The 21,191-nt window shown below is 39.9% G+C and overlaps 1 protein-coding gene across 1 annotated transcript in view; it reads right to left on the bottom strand.

The window, feature by feature from the left end:
• Positions 1 to 21,191, bottom strand: part of DNAH9 (dynein axonemal heavy chain 9) — a 251,220-nt gene that overhangs the window by 24,523 nt on the left and 205,506 nt on the right. Inside the window, exons 60-62 of the mRNA XM_034407801.3 lie at positions 15,334 to 15,527; positions 8,713 to 8,861; positions 5,980 to 6,107 (exon numbers count right to left, since the gene is read on the bottom strand). Coding sequence (XP_034263692.2) covers positions 5,980 to 6,107; positions 8,713 to 8,861; positions 15,334 to 15,527 — 471 coding nt within the window. The remainder of the gene's footprint in view (positions 1 to 5,979; positions 6,108 to 8,712; positions 8,862 to 15,333; positions 15,528 to 21,191) is intronic.

Raw genomic sequence — 21,191 nt, forward strand, 5'->3', positions numbered from 1 at the left:
TTTATAGTGCTTTTACAGCCCTCTCTAAGCAGTTTACAGAGTCAGCATATTTTCCCCAACAATCTGGGTCCTCATTTTACCCACCTCGGAAAGATGGAAGGCTGAGTCAAACTTGAGCCGGTGAGATTTGAACTGCTGAACTGCAACTAGCAGTCAGCTGAAGTAGAGTGCAGTACTGCAGTCTAACCACTGCACCACCACATGTGTAGGTATTTGTTTTAAAACATTATTTGAAAAAAAAAATAGTGTTGCAATGGATTTCCATGGAAACAATGGTGGACACAGATTTGCTTTTTTGGGGACCTGACAACCATGGAGAACAATTTGCTGGCGAACAGGTCAGTGCATGAAAATCCCTCTCTAGATAAATGAGAGTAGCTGATATCATCCATAGTGCTCCATTCAGATGCCCCCTACAATGAGACTGAAAACAACAGTCTCTGTCAAGTTTTAGAATTCTTGGAACCAAAAGAGTTGGCTTTGCTTTAAGCTGTGCTTTGGAGCCTTCAAAAGGACACTGTGTTTGCCTTAATACCTTTAAGGAATGGCTTAACTGTTTCTGATTTTTTTTATTGTTGTTTATTTGTTATTAAGAACCTTCAGAAGAACAAGTTACATCACACCAGGTGATCCTCCTCCAATTCTTAGTGAAAGAAGCTTCATAAGATCATTAAAAAATATTCTGAATATAAGCAGCAAAAGGATGTTTAGAATGTTGATTTTAGAGTTTTGAACAGTCTTAAGGCAGGGGTGTCATCACAGCAGCATCATGTGACTTTTTTCCCCTTTGCTAAACCAAGCATGGGCGTGGCCAGCATGTGATGCAACTGGCCTGCAGGCCAAGAGTTTGACAGTCCTGGTCTAAGGGATCAGATGGATTTGAAATAAGATTTTGAAACTAATTGTAAGAATCCTTCATGTGGGTTGTTTAAAATTCTATTAAAATATATTAAGGTGCAAAAAAAATTAATACAGGAAAATATTGAGAATTAGACAAAAATATGATATGAGGGCTAGATACTAGAGACAACTCTAAAGAACTAAAGATTATAAAATAGAAATTCACTAATATAGAATGGAGAAAAGTATATTAACTTTGGAAGAATTCAAAGTTATTTGGAAACAGTACACTCAGAAATTTCTTTTAAGACTGTCTACTATCATAAAAATGGGTTTAAAAGAGGTGATAGAAATGGATACAGCTAAGAACCAACTTGTTTTGGATATGGATTTAAAATGACAAGATATGCACAGAATTACATGGAAAAAGAAAAAATGTTGTTGCATTTTTAGAGAAAATGATAAGTTATTATGTAAACTGGAAAGGAATATGAAACTGATTCATTTGATTAAGATTAAAATAGACATTTTATTTCTGGTAACTCTTACAGGACTTTTGCTGATGAAGATTGAATGAGGCTTTCTAATTTGTTTATAGATAAGTTATGAGATATGGGAAAAAGAGATCTTTGGTTGAAATATTAGAGAAAATAATAAGTTACTGAAAGTGTTTATAGTTATTCTTATAAAGATGGAAGTCATTTCTTTACACATCTTTTTTCGTCTATATTTTTTTATTTCTTTTCTCCCTTTTTTCCTTTTTATATTTTTTCATTTTTTATGTTTTTCTTGGTTTGTAGTAGTTCTTTATATTGTTTTTAAACTTTAGTAAAAATTATTATTAAAAAAGACACTGATGTTGCTATGGTAACTCTTAGAAATAGTAGCATTCAAACCAATAATTTATCTTATCACTGATCTTCTTCTATTCCAGTCAGTAGAGATGCAATGAAAATTTGTTGAATCCTTTCCATCTTCTATAGCTCAACCATCCCAGGGTGGGCATGCCCAGCTCAATGTCACTCACTCTGTTTTCAGCTGTGACGGCCTCTTGCAGCCCTCTGCCAGTGAAAATGTAGCCCGAGGGGCTACGCACGGCCCTCCTGGGCTCCATTTTTGCTGGCAGAGGAACCACGGGTCAGTCCTTCGCTGATTCCAGGGTGGCCCAATGGGCCAGATCCCACAGGCCCATTGGGGATCCCCAGATCCAGCTCGCGGGCCTTGAGCTTGACATCCCTGTTTTGGGGGATGAGGTACACCAAACCCATGAGTTTTGAAGCCCCTTTTTTGTAGTCTCCCCTCCTAGAATCCTCCAAAATACACTGGTGGGTTAAGGAAAATAAGTATGCTAAGCTTCCAAGCAGCTGCTGTAAGTAAAATTCCCCCTATCTTCATTCAAATATGGGAAATTAGGTCAAAGAGACTCTCATCAGCTCTCAGCTAATAAAATAATAATAATTTTAAAACTGCAGGTCCAACCAAAAATAATTGCATGTCCCTGTCGTAGCGGTATATTTTTCATTTTACTGATTATTCTAAGGGAAAACTACAGCTCTAAAGGATCCAAGTTACAGCATCCCCACTGGGCACTTGCCACCCCCCAACTCCCACTCAAATTGACAGTATGTTAAGTAAAAGCCTCAATAAAAGCCTCCATAAATGAATATGGAAACTGTTTCCTAAGATGGAAACTGTTTCCTAAGAACTGTTGAATCAGATATTAATTGAGAGGGGACCATTAACCCTTACTTTTCTGTGCATTTCAACAATTCCAAAATCTGCTTCTCAAAAAAAGGGCCCACGCAAATCCCTTGATACACACCACGTAATAGCCTTGTCTCATGCTAGATTTGAAAGATGAGGAGGAGTTTTCCAATGCAATGAATGGTCTGTCACTCCTAAGAGGTAAAAAGCAGTGCAAATTTCCCCCAAACTGTTCTGTTTCCTATTTATATTTCCATTACATCACACAAGGTGTTTTCTGAATGGAAAGAAAGCATCTCTGCAGAGTGCCCAAGTGCATTTTATTCTGGTGGCGGGCAAAATATATAGTGTATTCATGCCAGAAGGCACATGGTGAGGTTTATTTATGTTAGGAGGACAACGCACAGAGATTTCTAGTGGCAAAAGAATACTAGGGTTACCTTATTTTGTTTCTTAAAACCTCTTCAGGGCTTCAAGGAGCCTTGATAGTACAGTGGTTTAATGCACCCTGTTATTAACACAGCTGCCTGCAATTTCTGCTGGTTCGAATCTCTCCAAGGCTCAAGGTTGACTCAGCCTTCCATCCTTTCTAAGGTAGGTGAAATGAGGACCCAGTTTGTGGGGGCAATAAGCTGACTTTGTATAAAATATACAAAAGTATGAAGGCTATTGCTTAGCGCATTGTAAGCCGCCCTGAGTCTCCGGAGAAGGGCGGCATATAAATCAAATTAAAAAAAACAAAACGTTATCCTTAGAGGGTGATGCCTACAGAAGAGTCAGAAGCATGGTGTATTATTTCTACCCTGATGGCTGGTGAAAGCCAAAGACATACAAAATAGTCGTGTCCACCTAAATGTCTATCATGTGCCCAATTTAAACATAGCCTGGAAATTCTGGAATGCAAATTTGGTTGGCAAAGAATTCAAGGTTGAAGGTAATTGGGTTTTTTTGGGGGGGGTGGGCTTGTTTCATTGGCTTTTTTGTGCAAACAGGCCTTCCACTTCTTAATGCTTAACAAGTAAACCAATTATTTAACATGCAACAGGGAAATTTCTGCCAAGTCTTTTGATCAGTGCACTGCTATGGTTGAGCAGTTCATTGTGATTTAATTTAGTACATGAACCCAATTCAGTTCCATATTAATGTATGAAAATGGGACAGAAGATAGGAATTTTGTTAAGTAAATTGTGGAAGGAAGATGATGCCATTCTGATTAATAAGCAAAGACTATGGTTAAGTTAAGAAAAGCTACAGTAGTGCCTCTTTCCTTCAAAATTCTGGCTTTCAGACAAAGATGTAGTTCACAAATTAGGACAAGAAACAGGATTTAAAGAAAGAAAAGAAAATTTAGAATAGAATAGAATAGAATAGAATATGTTTGTCATTGGTCCTATTCTAGTCTAGTCTAGTCTAGTCTAGTCTAGACTATGTCATCAGTTTCATCACACACAAAACAACAGACAGAAACAACTTGCTATCTGTCTCCAGGCCCTCTGCATGAGGTGCTGAAGAAATACAGACCAGAACAATTATTGCTGCAGCAAAATTATTATGGAATAATAATATGAATGAAAATCCACCATGAACTGCAGTAGAAGGGACCTTTCCATCTCATTTACTATATCCCCTCAATCAGTGGTGCTATTCAGCCAGTTCTATCTGGTTCGGGCGAACCAGTAGCAGCGGCTTCAGGAGGCTCCGCCCACCCGCCTGGACGTCATCATGTCCCGTTTTGATGCTCTGTGCATGCGCAGAAGGTCCTGCACATGCATGAAGATGGTGCATGCACTCACATTTGCAAACCGGTAGTGAAGGTAAGTGAATACTACCCCTGCTTTTCAGTCCTCTGGGCTGGAAGAGAAACATACTCTGGAAAGTGTATCATTGACAAAATTCTTCAAAAATAGCAAAAATTAGGTACATCAGGATTGGTGGACTTCCTTAAACTTGAGTGTCTGATTAATGAAAATATGTACACAGTTGACATGGCTTTAATATTTAATGAAACCACTGAAATTCTTACCCACTCATCAATCCACCCTATCCCATTTAAATGAGCCACATTTGCATGATGAAATAGAAAGAACCAATATATAAGCAATTGTGTGGCTCAGTGATAGCTGCCATGCTTGTTCCTGAAGCTGAAATGCTATCATCACAACCTCTTCCCTTTTCCCTTGGCTGAGAACTAGAGCCTCAATAGTTCAGTCTCTAAACATAGCTCAGCCAGGGCAAAGAATTCAACTTGCTGAGCATTTTTTACACATTTTCTTTGAAGTTAATTTCTGTACCTTAAAATTATGAAAGTAAATTGCAGGGAATCATGCCTGATGAGATGCCAAAACAATAAATGGTGACAGGGGAAGGATTTTCAGGGATCAGAGGGCATAGCTTCAGGGTACACTTCACACTGCTCTCTCTCCTAAGCAGATGCCAGAAAAATGAAAAATATGCAGAATATGCATAACTAATTTCAACTTTTCTTGATGAAGAATTGAAACTCAAGTTGGTATATCTTTTCCTACACACACACATGCACACAAATAAACACTTATACATAATAAAATAGTATACATATATCAGTCATCATAGGGACGTGGTGGCTCAGTAGCTAAGATGCTGAGCTTGTCGATCAAAATATCAGAAGTTCAGCGGTTAGAATCCCTAGTGTCGCATAACAGGGTGAGCTCCCATTACTTGTCCCAGCTTCTGCCAACCTAGCAGTTTGAAAGCACGTAAAAAATGCAATTAGAAAAATAGGGACCACCTTTGGTGGGAAGGTAACAGCGTTCCATGCATCTTGGTGTTTAGTCATGCCGGCCACATGACCACAGAGACATCTTCAGACAGTGCTGGCTCTTGGGCTTAGAAACGGAGATGAGCACTGCCCTTTAGAGTCAGGAATGACTAGCACATATGTGCAAGGAGAACCTTTACCTTTACCTTATCAGTCATTAGAATGTGAATTTTACATTCAGCAATGTACTGTATGTAGGTGGGTAGGCACCCCACCTGTCATTTTGGAACAAAGAATATAAACCTTCAAATTCTTCTCAAGGCCACAGCAGCAAAAGGAGAGTTCAACCAGTGGCTTTGTTTCCATGGGCTATGTGGCCCTTTCTGAAGAAGTAAGCCATTACACCAATCTGCAAATTACATGTACTGATGTAAAAGCTAAATGAACAGCAGCTTTTCCCAAGACAGCACTATCCAGATGGCTTTTTTTAATCTGCAAACTCCATTATTCTTAGCCCCCAAAATAAGGGTCACATAGGCTGGTATTTTTACAGAGTTCTAAGCAGCAGAAGACTGGGAGAATTTGTCAAAGAGTGATTTGTTCTACTCCCAATTGCTCCTGCTTTCACCTCTCTGGATAACAGATGGCTCGAAGGCAGGCAAGAGACCTCTTCTCCCAAACCAAAAGAGAACACAGACCTGCAAGATAACCCAGTGTCCTTCTGCTGCTGCCAGGTCGAGGGCTTGTTCTGCTACTATCTCTTGACCTTGCCCCAGTGAGACATTATGGAAATTCCGGTTGTTAAATGTGTAGCCAAGTTTCTTTCCTGAAAGGAGAAAGTAAAGCATTTCAGTCCAGGGGAAAAAAAAACAGTGCCAGCAACTCACAGTAGATTGGCAGCCACAGATTTAGCTTTGTACTAGACCTACTACCTTGATTAGCTGTGCAGGCTAGGCTGATCCTACCTGGGATTGCAGTGCACAACAAATAGGGGTGTGTGGGTGTTAATCCTCCCCCATTTCTCTTTCTATCTAAAGTCTCGTGACTAAGCATCATGGCCAAATCTGCTGTTTAATTCCACAAGTGCACTGCTGCAAATAGTACTTTATATCTTCATAGATTGAGATGGTGTTTGGGAACAATATTGCTCTACACCCTAAGATGACTATCTCCCATGGTGCTCCTGGCTGTTTCTTAAGGCAACTTCAGTAATTGCAGTCCAAATTGCTGTGAGCTGGCCATGGGGCCTGAATGGTTATCCCCTTGTTTTTTGGTCCTCCCATCCATGCAAAGAAGGCAAGCCTCTTTAGATGACTCCCAGGTAGTCTTTCCTAACAGTGCCTGTCTTTAAGGACTGCTCCATCCTCACAAATCTCTTTGCCTTTCCTTTGTTTTCCCAGATATTTGCACATGGATGCCTTCACACCCCACTTCCCACAGTATCTCCTTTTATACTACACAAACTATTTTTTTTTTACTTTTTTCCTCCGCTTACTGTGCAATTGTTGCTCTGATGCTACAGTAATTAAAGGAACAAGAAATGGGAAGTTCTTTTGCTCCTGAATTCCTTTGTAAGATAATGGCAACTTTCCAGTAAGAAGGTACTGTAGGAAAATGATGGGCTGGGTGGGGTAGGAAGGGAAGGGGTGAAAAAAAGCACAGAGATCTTGTGCTTTTTAAAGAGATATATGTAAGATTAGATTTTTTAAAAAGAATAGTTCTTAATTGTTGGCCCACAGTGACCAGCCACTGGAGAGAAGGGGTACACCAAGCATCACAGCCAATTGGATCTGGGGGTTGCCCCTAAAATGCCCCAGCGGCTATCCACTTGAAGGACTTAAGAGAGCTTGGGTCAGAAAACAGAAGTTTTGGAGCAAAACTGGAAGACACTAGTGCTGATGTGTTTGCAGTGGGCTGAGATTGGAAGCCAAGCAGAAAGTGTGGATCTGCCTTTTGTCCGATGCTCCTATGGCAGTCCAACTTGCTCTAGGTCAAATGGAGAACAAGTGAGTCCAAGTTTAATGCAGTATGAGCAAACTCTTAAGTGGAATTAAGGGATTTTAGAACAACCCAAGATGTTTTGGGTTTTTTTGCTGCTGACAATTCAGAATTGCAACAAAGGTAAGAAAAACAATGTTCTGTACAGGTGAGGAACTAACACACCTTTCTGTGATTAACTGCTGCAGACATTTCTAATGAGCTTTTCTCTATTTAGACTCATACTCTTAGGAGTTGCAGTGCAATCAGATGTGTATTAGATCCTTCCGATTAAAATAACAAAAAGCTCAATGTCTTTACTGTAGTTGAACAAACAATTCATACATCAAAACCAGACATTGACATCTGGATCTATATTGGTCCAGAGAGAAAAATATGAGAATAAGCCATGGGATTCTTTCACACATCTGAAATATACAACTGCAAAGATTTATGATGCAAATCCATCTGTATCCTGAATACACTGATTGGCATATATTCCCATCTAAGACACCATGCCAACATCAGTGCTTGGCGTAATAACTGTGATTATTTTCAGAGGTACAAGTTGTGAGTTCAACAAACAACAAAGGGAAGGCTGTAACTCTTGTTGTGTGTTGCATATTAATGGATTATCATGACCCACAGGGTCTGCAAATAAAAATCTATTTGCCAAGTCTGCACAATGGATGCTAACATCAAAAGCTTCCTAATCTTTTTGATAACATGGCTTGCATACAAGCACCCTGGCTTTGCATGGAGTCAAAATCCATTAAGTTTCTCGGTGTCATAACTTTCATAGGAGTTGGATAGACATATGATTGCACATACTGGATCAAACTGAAATCCGGGTAGATATAGCCTATCTCAGCCTACATTTTGCAGCTCTTCACTTCATCCTTTTGCATATAAGGGTATATGATTTTGCTCAAATAACTTTCAAAACATCTTCGAGTCTTAATCTTTATTTTAAAAAAAAAGATTTATATTATGTTATTACAGCAAATTCCCCCAAAAGGGAATGTAAGATATTCGCATCACAGCTCTTTCATCATAGCCACATAGCAAATCTCATACGAGGAAATCTGGTCTATCTTGGACTCTTAGGATCAGGAAAAGTTTTCCCTTTGGGATTATTCGCTCAGTCTCAGGAGTTCCCAACACAAATTACTTTATGTAGATTTCCGTTATCAGTGGTCTTCTCAAACCCAATCAAAACAGAGGTTGTAAGAGAGATGTAAAAATAGGACTGCTGTGCCAGGTGTTTGAGTGGAAGGGACAAAAAAAATGGAGGTGTAAATAAAGTATATGATGGTGGCTTTTATGGCAGTGTGCTAAATTGAAAAGATGTCTCTCCCTGGAATCAACAAAGAAAGGGGATTTTATTTGTTTGTTTTGGATAAAGCAAGTTCATATGCAGTAGTGTCATTTGGTTTCTGATGCGTTGTATTTACCATGTTTCTCTACATCTTTCAAGGGATCCACTCCAGGTGAGAGGATGAAGAACATGGGGGTCGCAGGTCCTGACTCTTCATACGATGTTGCAAAATCCAGAGATCGTCCTGCCACGTATTTGCTCCCAAGCTTTTCTTCCACAAAATCCCTGTTGAAACAGATTGCTAAAGAATTATATATGGCAATTACAATGTGTTTATCAAATTAAGGAAACAAATTACTATAAGATATGAGAATTACTTATCCTAGACTGAAGACTCAATATCTCCACCTCCCAAATTCAATACCAATATCTCCACCTCCCAAATTCAATACCAGAAAAAAAATGTGGAAGAACTGCCAGCTTATTCACCTAATATGCCAGCTGGCAATACTGAAAGAGAATATTGACTTGAGGTCCCAGAGAGAAAAGTGAATGGCTTTTTTCTTAAGCATTGCTTTGACCAATTGTATGTTCTGCCCTTGAGAAAGGTTAGATTTCCAGAAAGCTCAAGATTGGAATAAGATTTATTTTATCCATCTTATGAAAATAATGGAAATGCATTTTAAACAAGAAATATTTATGGTTTTAATAAGAGGTCTTAATGTTGCCAATACTGTGGCACCAATATTGTTATTGCTTATTGCTACAAACTACCCAAATTATTAAAACTATTAAAACTTTAGATGCATAGAATGTAAAATACTTAATTTAATTTAATTAATTCAATTTATATGCCGCCCCTCTCTGAAGACTCAGGGCGGCTATTTAAACTTTAACAGCCACGGTGGTGCAGTGGTTAGAATGCAGTACTGCACGCTACTTCTACTGACTGCTGGCTGCCTGCAATTTGGCAGTTCAAATCTCACCAGGCTCAAGGTTGACTCAGCCTTCCAACTTTCCGAGGTCAGTAAAATGAGGACCCAGATTGTTGGGGGCAATAGGCTGACTCTGTAAACCGCTTAGAGAGGGCTGTAAAAGCACTGTGAAGCAGTATATAAGTGCTATTGCTATTGCTAAAATGGTATGGAGAACCATCAGAGACTAAGTCAGGAAATGGTACAAAACAAGCTTATATTGCAATATATTTGATATCTAGTCTGATACGCAATGTACCATCATTATTCTTAGTCATGATTTAGAAAAATACAGCTATTGGTACTGCTATAAAATCTAACTTTTCTCAAGAATCAATCGTGTATACAGGTAATATTTTAAAAATATTTTAAAAAGGAATACCAATAAGTGCATCTTCCTAGGTCCACTCCCTTCCTAAGCACCATTGCTAGAAAACCACCTTCTATCCATGGAATCGTCTCCAACACCAAAGTTCCAAACCATCAGCAGTCTTTCTGTTCTATTCTTTAAAGTCCAGCTTTTGTTTCCATAAATTATCATATCAAAAATGAATATCTTTTTCTTTGTTGCTATTCTACCAAGTGCTGGTCTGCATTGTACTTCTTGACTACTGTGCCTTAATATTTAATCCACTATTTTGATATCTTCATTGTCACTTTTAAGTCTGCTTGTTGTGGTTCTTCATATTTAATTTTATTCTCATTTTTCCCTATGCTTCTTGACTTTCATTATAACAGTTCCACGTCATTTGCATTTTCATCATTCAGAATAATGTCATCAGCATGGTGAATTTATTAATGTTTCTCCCTCCAGTTTAAAACCACACTCATTTTCCAATCCATACGTAAGAGGAGAGGAGAAGAGGAATAATTAAGGGGAGAGTACTGTATACAGCTTTGTCTTACTCCTTTGCCAGTCTGGAGCCAAATTGTTTCAACATGTTCAGTTGATATTGTGACTTCCTAATCTGTCCATAAGTTTTACATTGGGACCATGAGATGTTCCAAGATTCCTATTTTTCCAAACGCATTCCACGGCTTCAACATGATCTACAAAAAATATTGCTAATAACATGAAATAGAAGTTCTTTTACTGCAGATGTCAAGGTTGGGAACCCGCTGATAAATCCTCTACATTAGATGCGTTCAAAATGATTTTGAAGAAAAGTCTGGGCAGACCATCAGATACTGCTTCCTAGTGAGAAAGGCTGAATTAGATGATTGGTTTTCCAAATTTTGTGATTCTTTAATTCATGAGTATGGGATTGTTTTTCTACAACAATCATGCAGCTGCTGAAAATCAAATTAGAATCTTTGAGTCTTGGGACATAATCAGATATCCAACAGATGACTACACTGTTAAACTATTGTTTCCCAAACTTGGCAAAATTACCCAAAATAGGTAACGGTGGTTTTTCTTCAGGTAACAACACACAAACCCGTTAGCCAATCACAACAGGGACATTTAAATAAGGACCTTCTGACCATTGGTTTTGAGTAGTAAAGGAAAAGATTTCTAGAAGCTGTTAAACAATAAAGAAATCCTGGTGGAACAATAACATTTTGCTTTTCTCAAATCACTTGTACCATTGTTGTGTGCCTGTCTGTATATTGCTAAGCCCATTTTATTAAATAACTTATAACCAGTCAACAGCAACTGGCTTCTTGGTATTATTACTTATTTATTTGTTTATTTTTTTTCCTGTACGGATAAATAATGCTACAAGACCTATTTTTTTTTCACAGAACCTCGGAGAAATAACAGACAAAAATGTTACAATAAATTATAGAGCTTCCTTGTGCCAGAAGAGTTTATTTTTAGCATTTGAGAGATAGAAGGTATATGTCTTGCCCTCAGATGTGCAAGAATGCAGAAATGTGTTTGTCATGATGATGCCAGGACGGGCTATTCTTTTCCTTGCTGGCATTTTTAATAACAGAAATTATCGTAGAAAGGCAATAATGTTTAATGAGAAGACATAAAGGAAACCTTTCTGTAAAAGCAGTTTCATTTTGCAGTAAGCCAGGAGAGTGCAAGGATGATTGCACAGGATAGTCCAGTAATTATTACGATTGTTTAAACTGACATGCTGCTTTTTTTTAACCTGATGCTTGACTTGCAAGAAATGCCCCCGGGTCAATTCAAAAACCTTACAAAATGCAAAACAGTAGGTATCAACATGGGGAAAAAAACTTTGAAGTAATTGTTATGATTTAATTAAATGGTTGAAGAGAGGCTCATGTTAGCAAAATGTCAAGTTTATATATATTTTATTGGGAGCATTTCTGTAGAATATATAATCCATTAGGGAAGAAGTCTGGAATTTTGTCACGATTCTTCTCTGACAAGTGGAGTCTGCAAGGATACTGTAAGATGGATGCTCCCTCTTCCAGATTCCAGCCATTTAGCCACTGTTCCATTTCCTAAAAGCATTCTAATATGTGTCTATATCAATGTTTCTGAATCTTCGCCACTTTAAGAGGGGTGGACTTCATTCCCCAGCCAGCTTCAAGTCCATCCCTCTTAAAGTGGCCAAGATTCAGAAACACTGATCTATATCATAACTGTTGCATTATAAACAGTATTTTCTATTATGTACAGGGCTCTTTTCTGACTGAAAGGTTTTTAAGAATAAAATATATTGATAGGTTCCTTCATTCTAAAAGTAGTTGAAGAAATATCTGCTCAGGTGTTCCTGTTGTGTATGGTTGCTTTCCTTTTGATGTAATGGTTAATACACCAAGCTGGAAAACAGGTGACTGTAGGTTTTAGTCTAATCCTAGGCTCAAATCAGGCTGACTTTGGGCCAGTCACTCTCAGCTCTAGAAAGAACAAAGTGATAAGCCACTTCTAAAAATGCTGCCAAGAAAATTGGAGGGAGTTGACCAGGCAGCTGCTATGAATCAAAACTAACTTGAAAGTACACATTTTCTTTTTTCTGTTTTGGGTTTTCCAAAGATATTATTATAAGTCCAAGAATTCTCAATAAAGTATTCAAACCCTAAAACCGTAGATCAAATTCGTCAGGTGATAACCAAGTTGGGATGCTGCTGTATAAAGTTACCCAAATTTTTACTGTGCATGGAGCAGTCGTGGGTTGCTCCCGCTTTGGACCAGTTCTACCGAATAGGTAGTAACTTTAGGAAGTAGTAACGGCAGCCAGGCCACGCGCCCGAACTGGTTCCCCAGTCGCTGCTTGCTCGCCCACCCGAAGCTGACCGGAGCTAAGAAGCCTCCAGCCGCCTGGCCGCAGGGTGCCAAAAAGTCCTTCAGCCGGTGAAAGCTGCGCATGCGCGAAGATGGCGGCAGTGACTGGTGGTCTTTTCAGCGCTGTGCGCCAGTGGCTGGGTAGAAAAGAAGCCTCTCGGCTTCCGAGTTCAGCAGCAGGCTCAGTCCCTTCACACAGGGTCGCTTTTCTCCGCACCAGAGAAAGATTAAAAGGCACGGAGCAGCCTTTAATTACAAAGTTGTCTAGACGAGGTAAAAGAAAACAAACCACTGAGGGAAGAAGCCCACTGAAGCTGCAGGCATTGCAGCCGCCCCCCCCCCCCCCCCGCCCACTCCCCGCAGCTTGGAGCTCCAAGCGGAAGAAGTCCTCGGCTGTTGCAAAGAAGCAGAAGCTCTGGGTGAGCCATACCCACTTCTTCCTCTTTGAGAGCTGCTTTGCAAACAAGGTGCAAAGTGGCCCTCAAAGAGAACGAAGTGGGTGTGGTGCACCCAGAGCTGCCACTTCTTTGCAACAGCCGAGGACAGAAGAGTTCGCTCAGGAGCGACGCCAGCAAGGAAGGCAGCTGGGTTGGAGGGAGGCGTAGCCTGAGCTCTCTGGGACAGGTAAACAAGTGTGGGGAGATGAAGGGGAGCAGACTTGGCCCTCCACATGTTGCATCCCCCTCCCAGCCTTCGCCTGCGCCTCCGTGCCACCAGCATCTCCCAAAGACACTGCCGTTGGAGCCGCAATAGGACTGGGGCAGCCCAGTAGCAGCCATGAGCCGTGCTTTCCTCTAAGCGCTGTGGGCGGCAGAGGGAAACAGGTGCTTCTCTCTGTGAGACTTGAAGGGAAGCGAAGCTCATGGCTGCTAAAGCACCTCAATCAGCTACAGCCCAGACGAGCTGAGGAACTGCGGGGAGCCTCCCGTGTGTTGCATCCCCCTCCCAGCCTTCGCCTGCGCCTCCGTGCCGTCATCTCCCGAAGCCGCCGCCGTTGGAGCCGCGACAAGGATGGGAACAACCCAGTAAGCTGGTTCCCAAAAATGGTGCGGAGGCACGGGGGGAAGGATGGGAGGGGGTGCAACACGCGGGAGGCTCCCCGCAGTATCTTGGCTCGTCTGGGCTGCATCTCAGTCCGCTGCCCAGAGCTGGCGGAGTGGGTTGCTCCAGCTGCAATCACAAGGAAGGCCCGTTAGAGGCGAGAAGGGGCGCTTTTCAGCCAGGAACGGCAACGGAGGGAAAGCCGAGACGACCACCGCCACCCCATGCGTCCCGACCTGGTTATGGGGCCAGAGTCCCAAAAATTTTAGCCATCTTTTTGGTGGGCGTGGCTTGGGGGGGTCATGTGACTGAGTGCGTGAGTGACATCACGTTGGCCACGCACAATCAGTCACGCCCCCCCCACCTAGCCACACCCACCGAACTGATAATAAAAAATTTTAGAACCCACCCCTGGCATGGACCCGAGGTGGCACAGTGGTTAGGGTGCAGTACTGCAGCTACTTCAGCTGACTGCTAGTTCAGCAGATCAGTGGATCAAATCTCACTGGCTCAAGGTTGACTCAGTCTTCCATCCTTCCAAGGTGGGTAAAATGAGGACCCAGATTGTTGGGGGCAATATGCTATTTAGTATACTATCTTTGGTGTAAGCCACCCAGAGTCCTCAGAGAGTGGGCGGTATAGAAATATGAATAATAAAATAAATAAAAATAAAAAAAATAAAAAATTACTTGCATGTATTACAAAAATCAAATGGAAATTGGGCATTAGAGAAACATAGCATAATTTTCCAGCAGTACAAGATACTTTCAAAGACAGTCATGATGAAGATAATGCAATTATTACCATCAAGTATCAGTAACACAAAACTAATGTGAATAGAAAATATCCTTATTAGAATAAATCAGAACTTCATCGTGCCTTGCACTAGTCAAGACCTTAAACTAGCTAAAATTTGGCTCACAAACTTTGAGCAAACTCTTATGGTCTGTGTTACCTGGAAACATAAAAATATATTTTCTGTATAAACCAATCATTTTGAGAGAATAGAATTGAAGAGACCCCATCTCCCCATATTATTTAGAAATATTCCTTTTAGGTAGAAGATAAACATTTAATCTGACATTCAAAAGTGGTTTGAAATCTTTCATATTTAACATTTCTATATAAAACCCCTCTGGCTGGTTTTTTAAAAATAATTATTTAATTTTGAGTTTTTGAAATGTTGGAAATTTTGTTTTTTTAATTAGAAAACCACCCAGTGCTAATTTATTTGTGGGGGAAGAAAGAAAACAGACTAGACATGACAATAAATTGTGTATTATTTGCATCCTATTCAGACAATCAAAGCTGAAAATGGTAACGAACAAATGGAGATTATTAAGTCTATTCTGATTAAGTGGAAAATGAGGAGGAAATCACAGTGCAGAATTAAAAATGATTCACAGTAAGCCAGAAATGGGACTCTAGAAGGACAAGAGATATGACTCATCTGGCATTTCTTGGACACTTAGCATCAGAAGCTTAGAGTTTCACTCTGTTGACTAAGGCATCGTTCAATACTTTATGAACTCACCGGACAGCATAAGTCATACGGTCAGGTCGTAGTGCTCTCATCATACACAGATGCTGTAAAGCTGACTTATTCTTCCATTCCTGAGGGAACTTCTCCTTTTCAGGGCATTCAGACTCCACAAACTTCTTCCAGCGCTTGGCAGACCCTTCAATGTCACGATCCAGGTTCCGAAATTGTTCCATGGATGACAAGGCCTGGAAAAAGAGAAGTGCCCATAAATGAAAAATGGTATGGCTTTGCTCGATGGTTTCTAAAACCAATAAAAAGGAAACAACTTCTGGAAATTCAAGAATCAAGATTTAAAAGCATTTTGTAGCATTGTTGTTTTTTTTTCCAAAGATGGGATTTGTAGGTTTCAGAACTGTTTGGTTTTAATCATCCAAATTTTAGGGACATCCATGCAAATTTCTCAGAACACCAACAAGTCTTTCCAATAACATCATTACAACAGAGGTATGCCCCCTTCTCAAGAGGCCATTCTTGGACCAACAGTCTTCAATTATTATCATCCTTTCTCCAACCTTCCCTTTTTAGGGAACATTGTTTAAAAGGTGATCAGTTTGCAGTTGATAACACTAGAGGAGACAGCCTATTTGAACTCATAGCTCCTGCTTGATGAGCAGGTGGTAGCTATGGTCAAGAAGAACTTTGCACAGCTTTATCTAACATGCCAGTTATGCCCTTTCCTGGATAGGGAGGCTCTTCAGACAGTCATTCATTCACACGCTCCCAAACCCCCAAAATGCAATGCGTGTGTACACCCTGCCCCCTGCGCACGCCCTGCCCCCAAACATGCATCCCCCATACCCTTACACATGCACAGGTGCCCCTCACCTGCAGCCTGCCCCCTGCGCATGCACGTGCAGCCTCCTGCATGCACCCATACCCAGTGCATGTACACTCAGGCCCCCCACATGCCCCTGCACCCTGCACATGCACGCATGGGCCCCCATACATGCCCCATCCCCCACACATGCACAGCAGAGACCCGAAAACCAGCTTGCTGCAGAAGGCGTGTGCGCATGTGTGGCAGAGCTGAACTGGGGGTGGCGGCTCACATGCCCATAGAGAGGGCACTGCATGCCACCTCTGGTACGTGTGCCACAGGTTCACCATCATGGCTATAGTGGCTATTGGTTTACTTCTGGGTACTATATAAAGAGCTGATTATAAAATTCTTCTTGACATGAGGCCTGGTTATATGACAGACCATCTGTCTCTTGTTATATCTGCCCAGCCAGCACTAGCCAACAGTGTTGGCACACTTCAGGTCCCTTCAATCAAGCAATTTTTGGAAACCCAAGAGGTGTGTGCATTCTTTGACATAGCACCTGTCCTCTGGAATAAAGTTCTCTATCAAATATAGGTAGCTCCCACTCTGATAGCATTCCAGAGAGTCTTAAAACCTGGCTATCATCCTAGGCACTGAGTTATGATGGTTAAAGCCCTTATGAGTTTTGCTGATATAAGTTTTTTGTGTTGTCGGCTAGATTTGCCATCTTAGTCTTATCTTATCTGTCTTTGTTGGGGGGCAATTTTCAATCCAATGTTATTTCCATATACATATTGTGTATGTTAAAAAGTATTTTAGCAGTAAAAGTAGCTGGATGTCTAGATCTCAACCTGTTTCACTACAGGCAAGCTACATCACTGAATGTTGGCAGCTGGGACTTATCAATAATCTTCAGCTATTCTTGTCGAAATTTGCCTTTTATCTTGGAAAACCCACCTGGATTTGACCAGTCCTGTGCAATATGGACAATGCTGAACTGAATTTGCACTGGCCACGGTAGATGTATAGACGCCCTCTATAAATGGAGCAAAATACCATCAAACAAATTGTGACTGTGGGGTCAGAAAACAAACTATACAACATATAGTGTCAGCCTGCTAGAACAGAGCCTAAAATGGAAACTTTGCCAATTTCCTGGCTGTGACAAATAAAGCAAAAAATTCTATCTGTAATCTAGAGATATGTTTATAATATTTTAGATTTTATGCTTCATGTTTTGTATTTTTATCTCTTGTGTTTTTATTGACATGTGATGTGAATGTGCCATACAATAAATAAATAATGTTTTTGTTGGCTTTCTCTTTTTGACTTGTATTGTATTTCATTCTCTTTATCACACTGTGAGCTACCCAGAGTCATTCTGTAGTCAGGCAATACCTAAATCAAGTAATTTTTTAAAAGTAAAATTAAATCATTAAGGCAAGTCAAAGAATATGTGGTAACATCTCTTCTTTCTGAACAGTTCCCAATGGATAACTGTGTGTATGTAAAGTTTTCAAATAAAATATTTTAATACAACAGCTCTACCCAGTCCCAAATCAGCAAAAGGTTTACAATGTTTTCATGTGCATGCTGTAACATATCCCACTATGAAAGTTTGCTTTTAACAGCATAACATGCTGTTAACATGCTGGTCTGATAGAAAAGTGGATTCTGGCCTATAAGGAAACAACTTTTCTCTTAGCTACAGTTCCTCTCTTTCCTCCCCCTCCCACCCCCCATCTTTCAGTTTTTACTTTTTGTGGGGATTACTTGAATGTTTCTGTGTTCAAAGAAGTTATAAAAGCTTAATACTTTCTTTTTCTTTTGCCTCCACTTTTGCTTGGGCTAACAGAGGAAAGGGACAGATGGCTTATTCAGCCATATCCATTCCCATTCATTGAACTTAATTTTTATTAAAACAAATTAAAAACTTTAGAGAAGAAAAAACGGACTCTGATAGCATTCCCAAAAGGAATCTTAAACAGGAATGCCATTTAAGGAAGGGAATCTAATCTTTCATTTTCTGATCTCCAGCTGTTTAATCATAAGGTCCAAATTCTCCTATTCTGAACTGCATAGAGAGTTTCAAGAGTTTTCATACCGAGTGACCAATCTACTTTCACCATAAAACCATACAGAGAGAAACAAAGAAGAAGCTGCAAGCATCTTTACATTAATCCGGGGTTGTATTAATTTACCCATTGTGATACCTGCATTCCCTTCTAATGAAATGCCATGATTATTTTATGTAGCTGGAATACTGCCTGGTAACCATCCACTCGAAACTATCTTTAACACCCAAGATGTCACAATGCTCCGGGGGGGAGGCAGCAGAGAACAGATAAAGGTCAGGGAATTCATAATTGGTGCATTATATCAGAAAAGTTCTACAAAGAATCAAGCAACAAAATGGAAAGATTAAATTATGACTCTGACATTCTAGAATGTTAATATTTTTAACATAGCTGCTCAATAAAGCTATAAGCAGGTTTTATCATATAATCTTCATTTTAAAAACTGAAAGCATTAGCAAAATTCAGTGAGCATGCATACATGAAGCACTGAAGCAAAATTACTTTCCTCTACATTTATTACACAATACCTTTGCAGTAACTTTTTCATTTCTGCAAAATGACAGAGATGATTGGACTGATAGGGAAGAAGAAAATAATCCCATTTATCCAGGCATACTCAACTCATAATAAAGTGCTTCCAAACTAATCTTAGTTTGGTTGGGAAATTAAGTAATAGGCCTAGCTAGGATTTGCAGAAGTGACCATCACAAAAGGCCAGGGTTTAGGATCCAAATACTCCTTCCTCCTTTGTTTTGGAAAAACAAAAAGCATTCCAGAAAAAAATAATTACACACCAGTTCTGCAATAGTGTCAAGGAAAATGCACTGATGTGTCCACGAAAATAACCAATGATCTGAATCCTTATGAAGCAATGTCTATGTGAGAAAAGAACTCAGAAGTTGAGAAGAGTTTTCTGCCTGAAGGAACTCAGATGTGGAGAAAGTCATGCACATTGGATAAGGGGATTATCTGAAGAAATGTGCGTATGAGGAAAGACAAGGGGGCTAAGACTGTGTCCTATAAGGCCTCCTTAAATATAAATGAGCAAATGAATACATTACAGTTTGTTGAATGAAGAACTCTTCCTACTTCTTAAATTAGATCTGCCTCCAGAAGTTGTGAATGCTCTAACACTGGAGGTTTTAAAGAAGAGATTGGATAACATTTGTCTGAAGTGGTGAGCAGGGGGTTGGACTTGAAGACATCCAAGGTCCCTTCCAACTCTGTTATTCTATTCTATTCTATTCTGTTCTGTTCTGTTCTGTTCTGTTCTGTTCTGTTCTGTTCTGTTCTGTTCTATTCTATTCTATTCTATTCTATTCTATTCTATTCTATTCTATTCTATTCTATAGCAGATCCATGTTGAGATGTTCATGTTTGAAATTTAAGATCTACAAATCCTGACTTCTCTCTGTTTTATAAAGGCATACTGTTCCCATATGATGATCATTCATCTGAAAGTTGTTTGTTCTTAGTCAGGAGAAGAACAATATTTAGGAAATTGGCTGGTCAGATTTGGCCTTCAGGGCACTATTTACCTCAACTTGAAGCCAGCAAATGCTCAATAATATTTTCCAAAATTAGAAATTGAAGGAGGCCCATCACCTTCCCCACAACAGTTCTATTACCAGTGGCTATAGATTGCAGAGAACTGCTCATCATAAAGTGATTTAGCTTTTTGATTTTTCACTTCTATAATTACAAAACCTACTGTAGGAAGCACTGTTTTTTTGGGATGTTTTTTGTTTGCTTGCGTGTGGATGGAGGGATGGATGATTAAAACAAATTTCTTCTTTGATATGGAATACAAATGATCACGTGCCTATTATCAATTTTATATTCAAATCCCTTTAATACACCAAAGTAGGACAAGCAGACAAAAAAACAAAAAGAGAAAGTGATGTGTGCAGAAGAATAAACTTCAGTTTTAAATTTAATTAAAGTCAAAGAAGATAACCTACATCACTTTCAAAGCATCAACCAGCGATTGCTGTATTCATCACTCTTAGTTTGACACCATGATAGATATAGTCACCAGTTTGTTATAGTGGTGAAGGTGCTGGTCTAGAAATCAGGAGACTGTGAGATCTAGTCCTGCCTTTGGCATGAAAGCGGGCTGCAAAGTCCATCTCTCTCAGCCAGCCTCTCACAGGGTTGCTGTTATGGGGAAAATAGGAGGAGGGAGGAGTATTAAGTATGTTAATTATACAAATAATAAAGGTGGGATTTTTAAAAATCTAACAAATAAATATGAATAAATAAATAAATAAAATAGTGTCTCTTGAAGACACTATAAGCTGCTAGTGGGTGAAAGATGTTAAATATGCCACAGAAAGGAGTGCCTTAAAGCAAGAAACAAAAGGAAACAAAAGCCTTGAACTACTCATCAAAAAGTATGGTCAGCTCCGCTAATAAATCTCAGGCAGAATTATAGACCTGATCTTCTGAAGCACTTCTAAAATTACAACTTTTGTTTTATTTTTACAATGTTGGTGAATATGGAAAGAAAGAAAGAAAGAAAGAAAGAAAGAAAGAAAGAAAGAAAGAAAGAAAGAAAGAAAGAAAGAAAGAAAGAAAGAAAGAAAGAAAGAAAGAAAGAAAGAAAGAAAGAAAGAAAGAAAGAAAGAAAGAAAGAAAGAAAGAAAAGAGGGGGAACTTTATCATCACAAGCTGGTGATGATGTTCACACAAGCTAGTTCTGGTGCATAATGTATATTACATGTACATGTTCTTAAACTTTCTACAGGAGAACTAAAAACAAAGACAGAGCTTTCTAAATGATATGGCGCTCCCATATAACACCTCTCCTGCGCTAGTTGCACTGGCTCCCGGTGGTCTTCCGGGTGCACTTCAAGGTGTTGGTTCTCACCTTTAAAGCGCTCCATGGCTTAGGGCCAGGGTATTTACCAGACCGCCTGCTGCTACCGATAACCTCCCACCGGCCAATACGCTCTCACAGAGAGAGCCTCCTCAGGGTGCCGTCGGTCAAGCAATGTCGGCTGGCGGCC

The sequence above is a fragment of the Pantherophis guttatus genome, chromosome 2 (genome assembly GCF_059756535.1).
Source record: "Pantherophis guttatus breed Tessera chromosome 2, ASM5975653v1, whole genome shotgun sequence".
NCBI classification, from domain to species: domain Eukaryota; kingdom Metazoa; phylum Chordata; class Lepidosauria; order Squamata; family Colubridae; genus Pantherophis; species Pantherophis guttatus.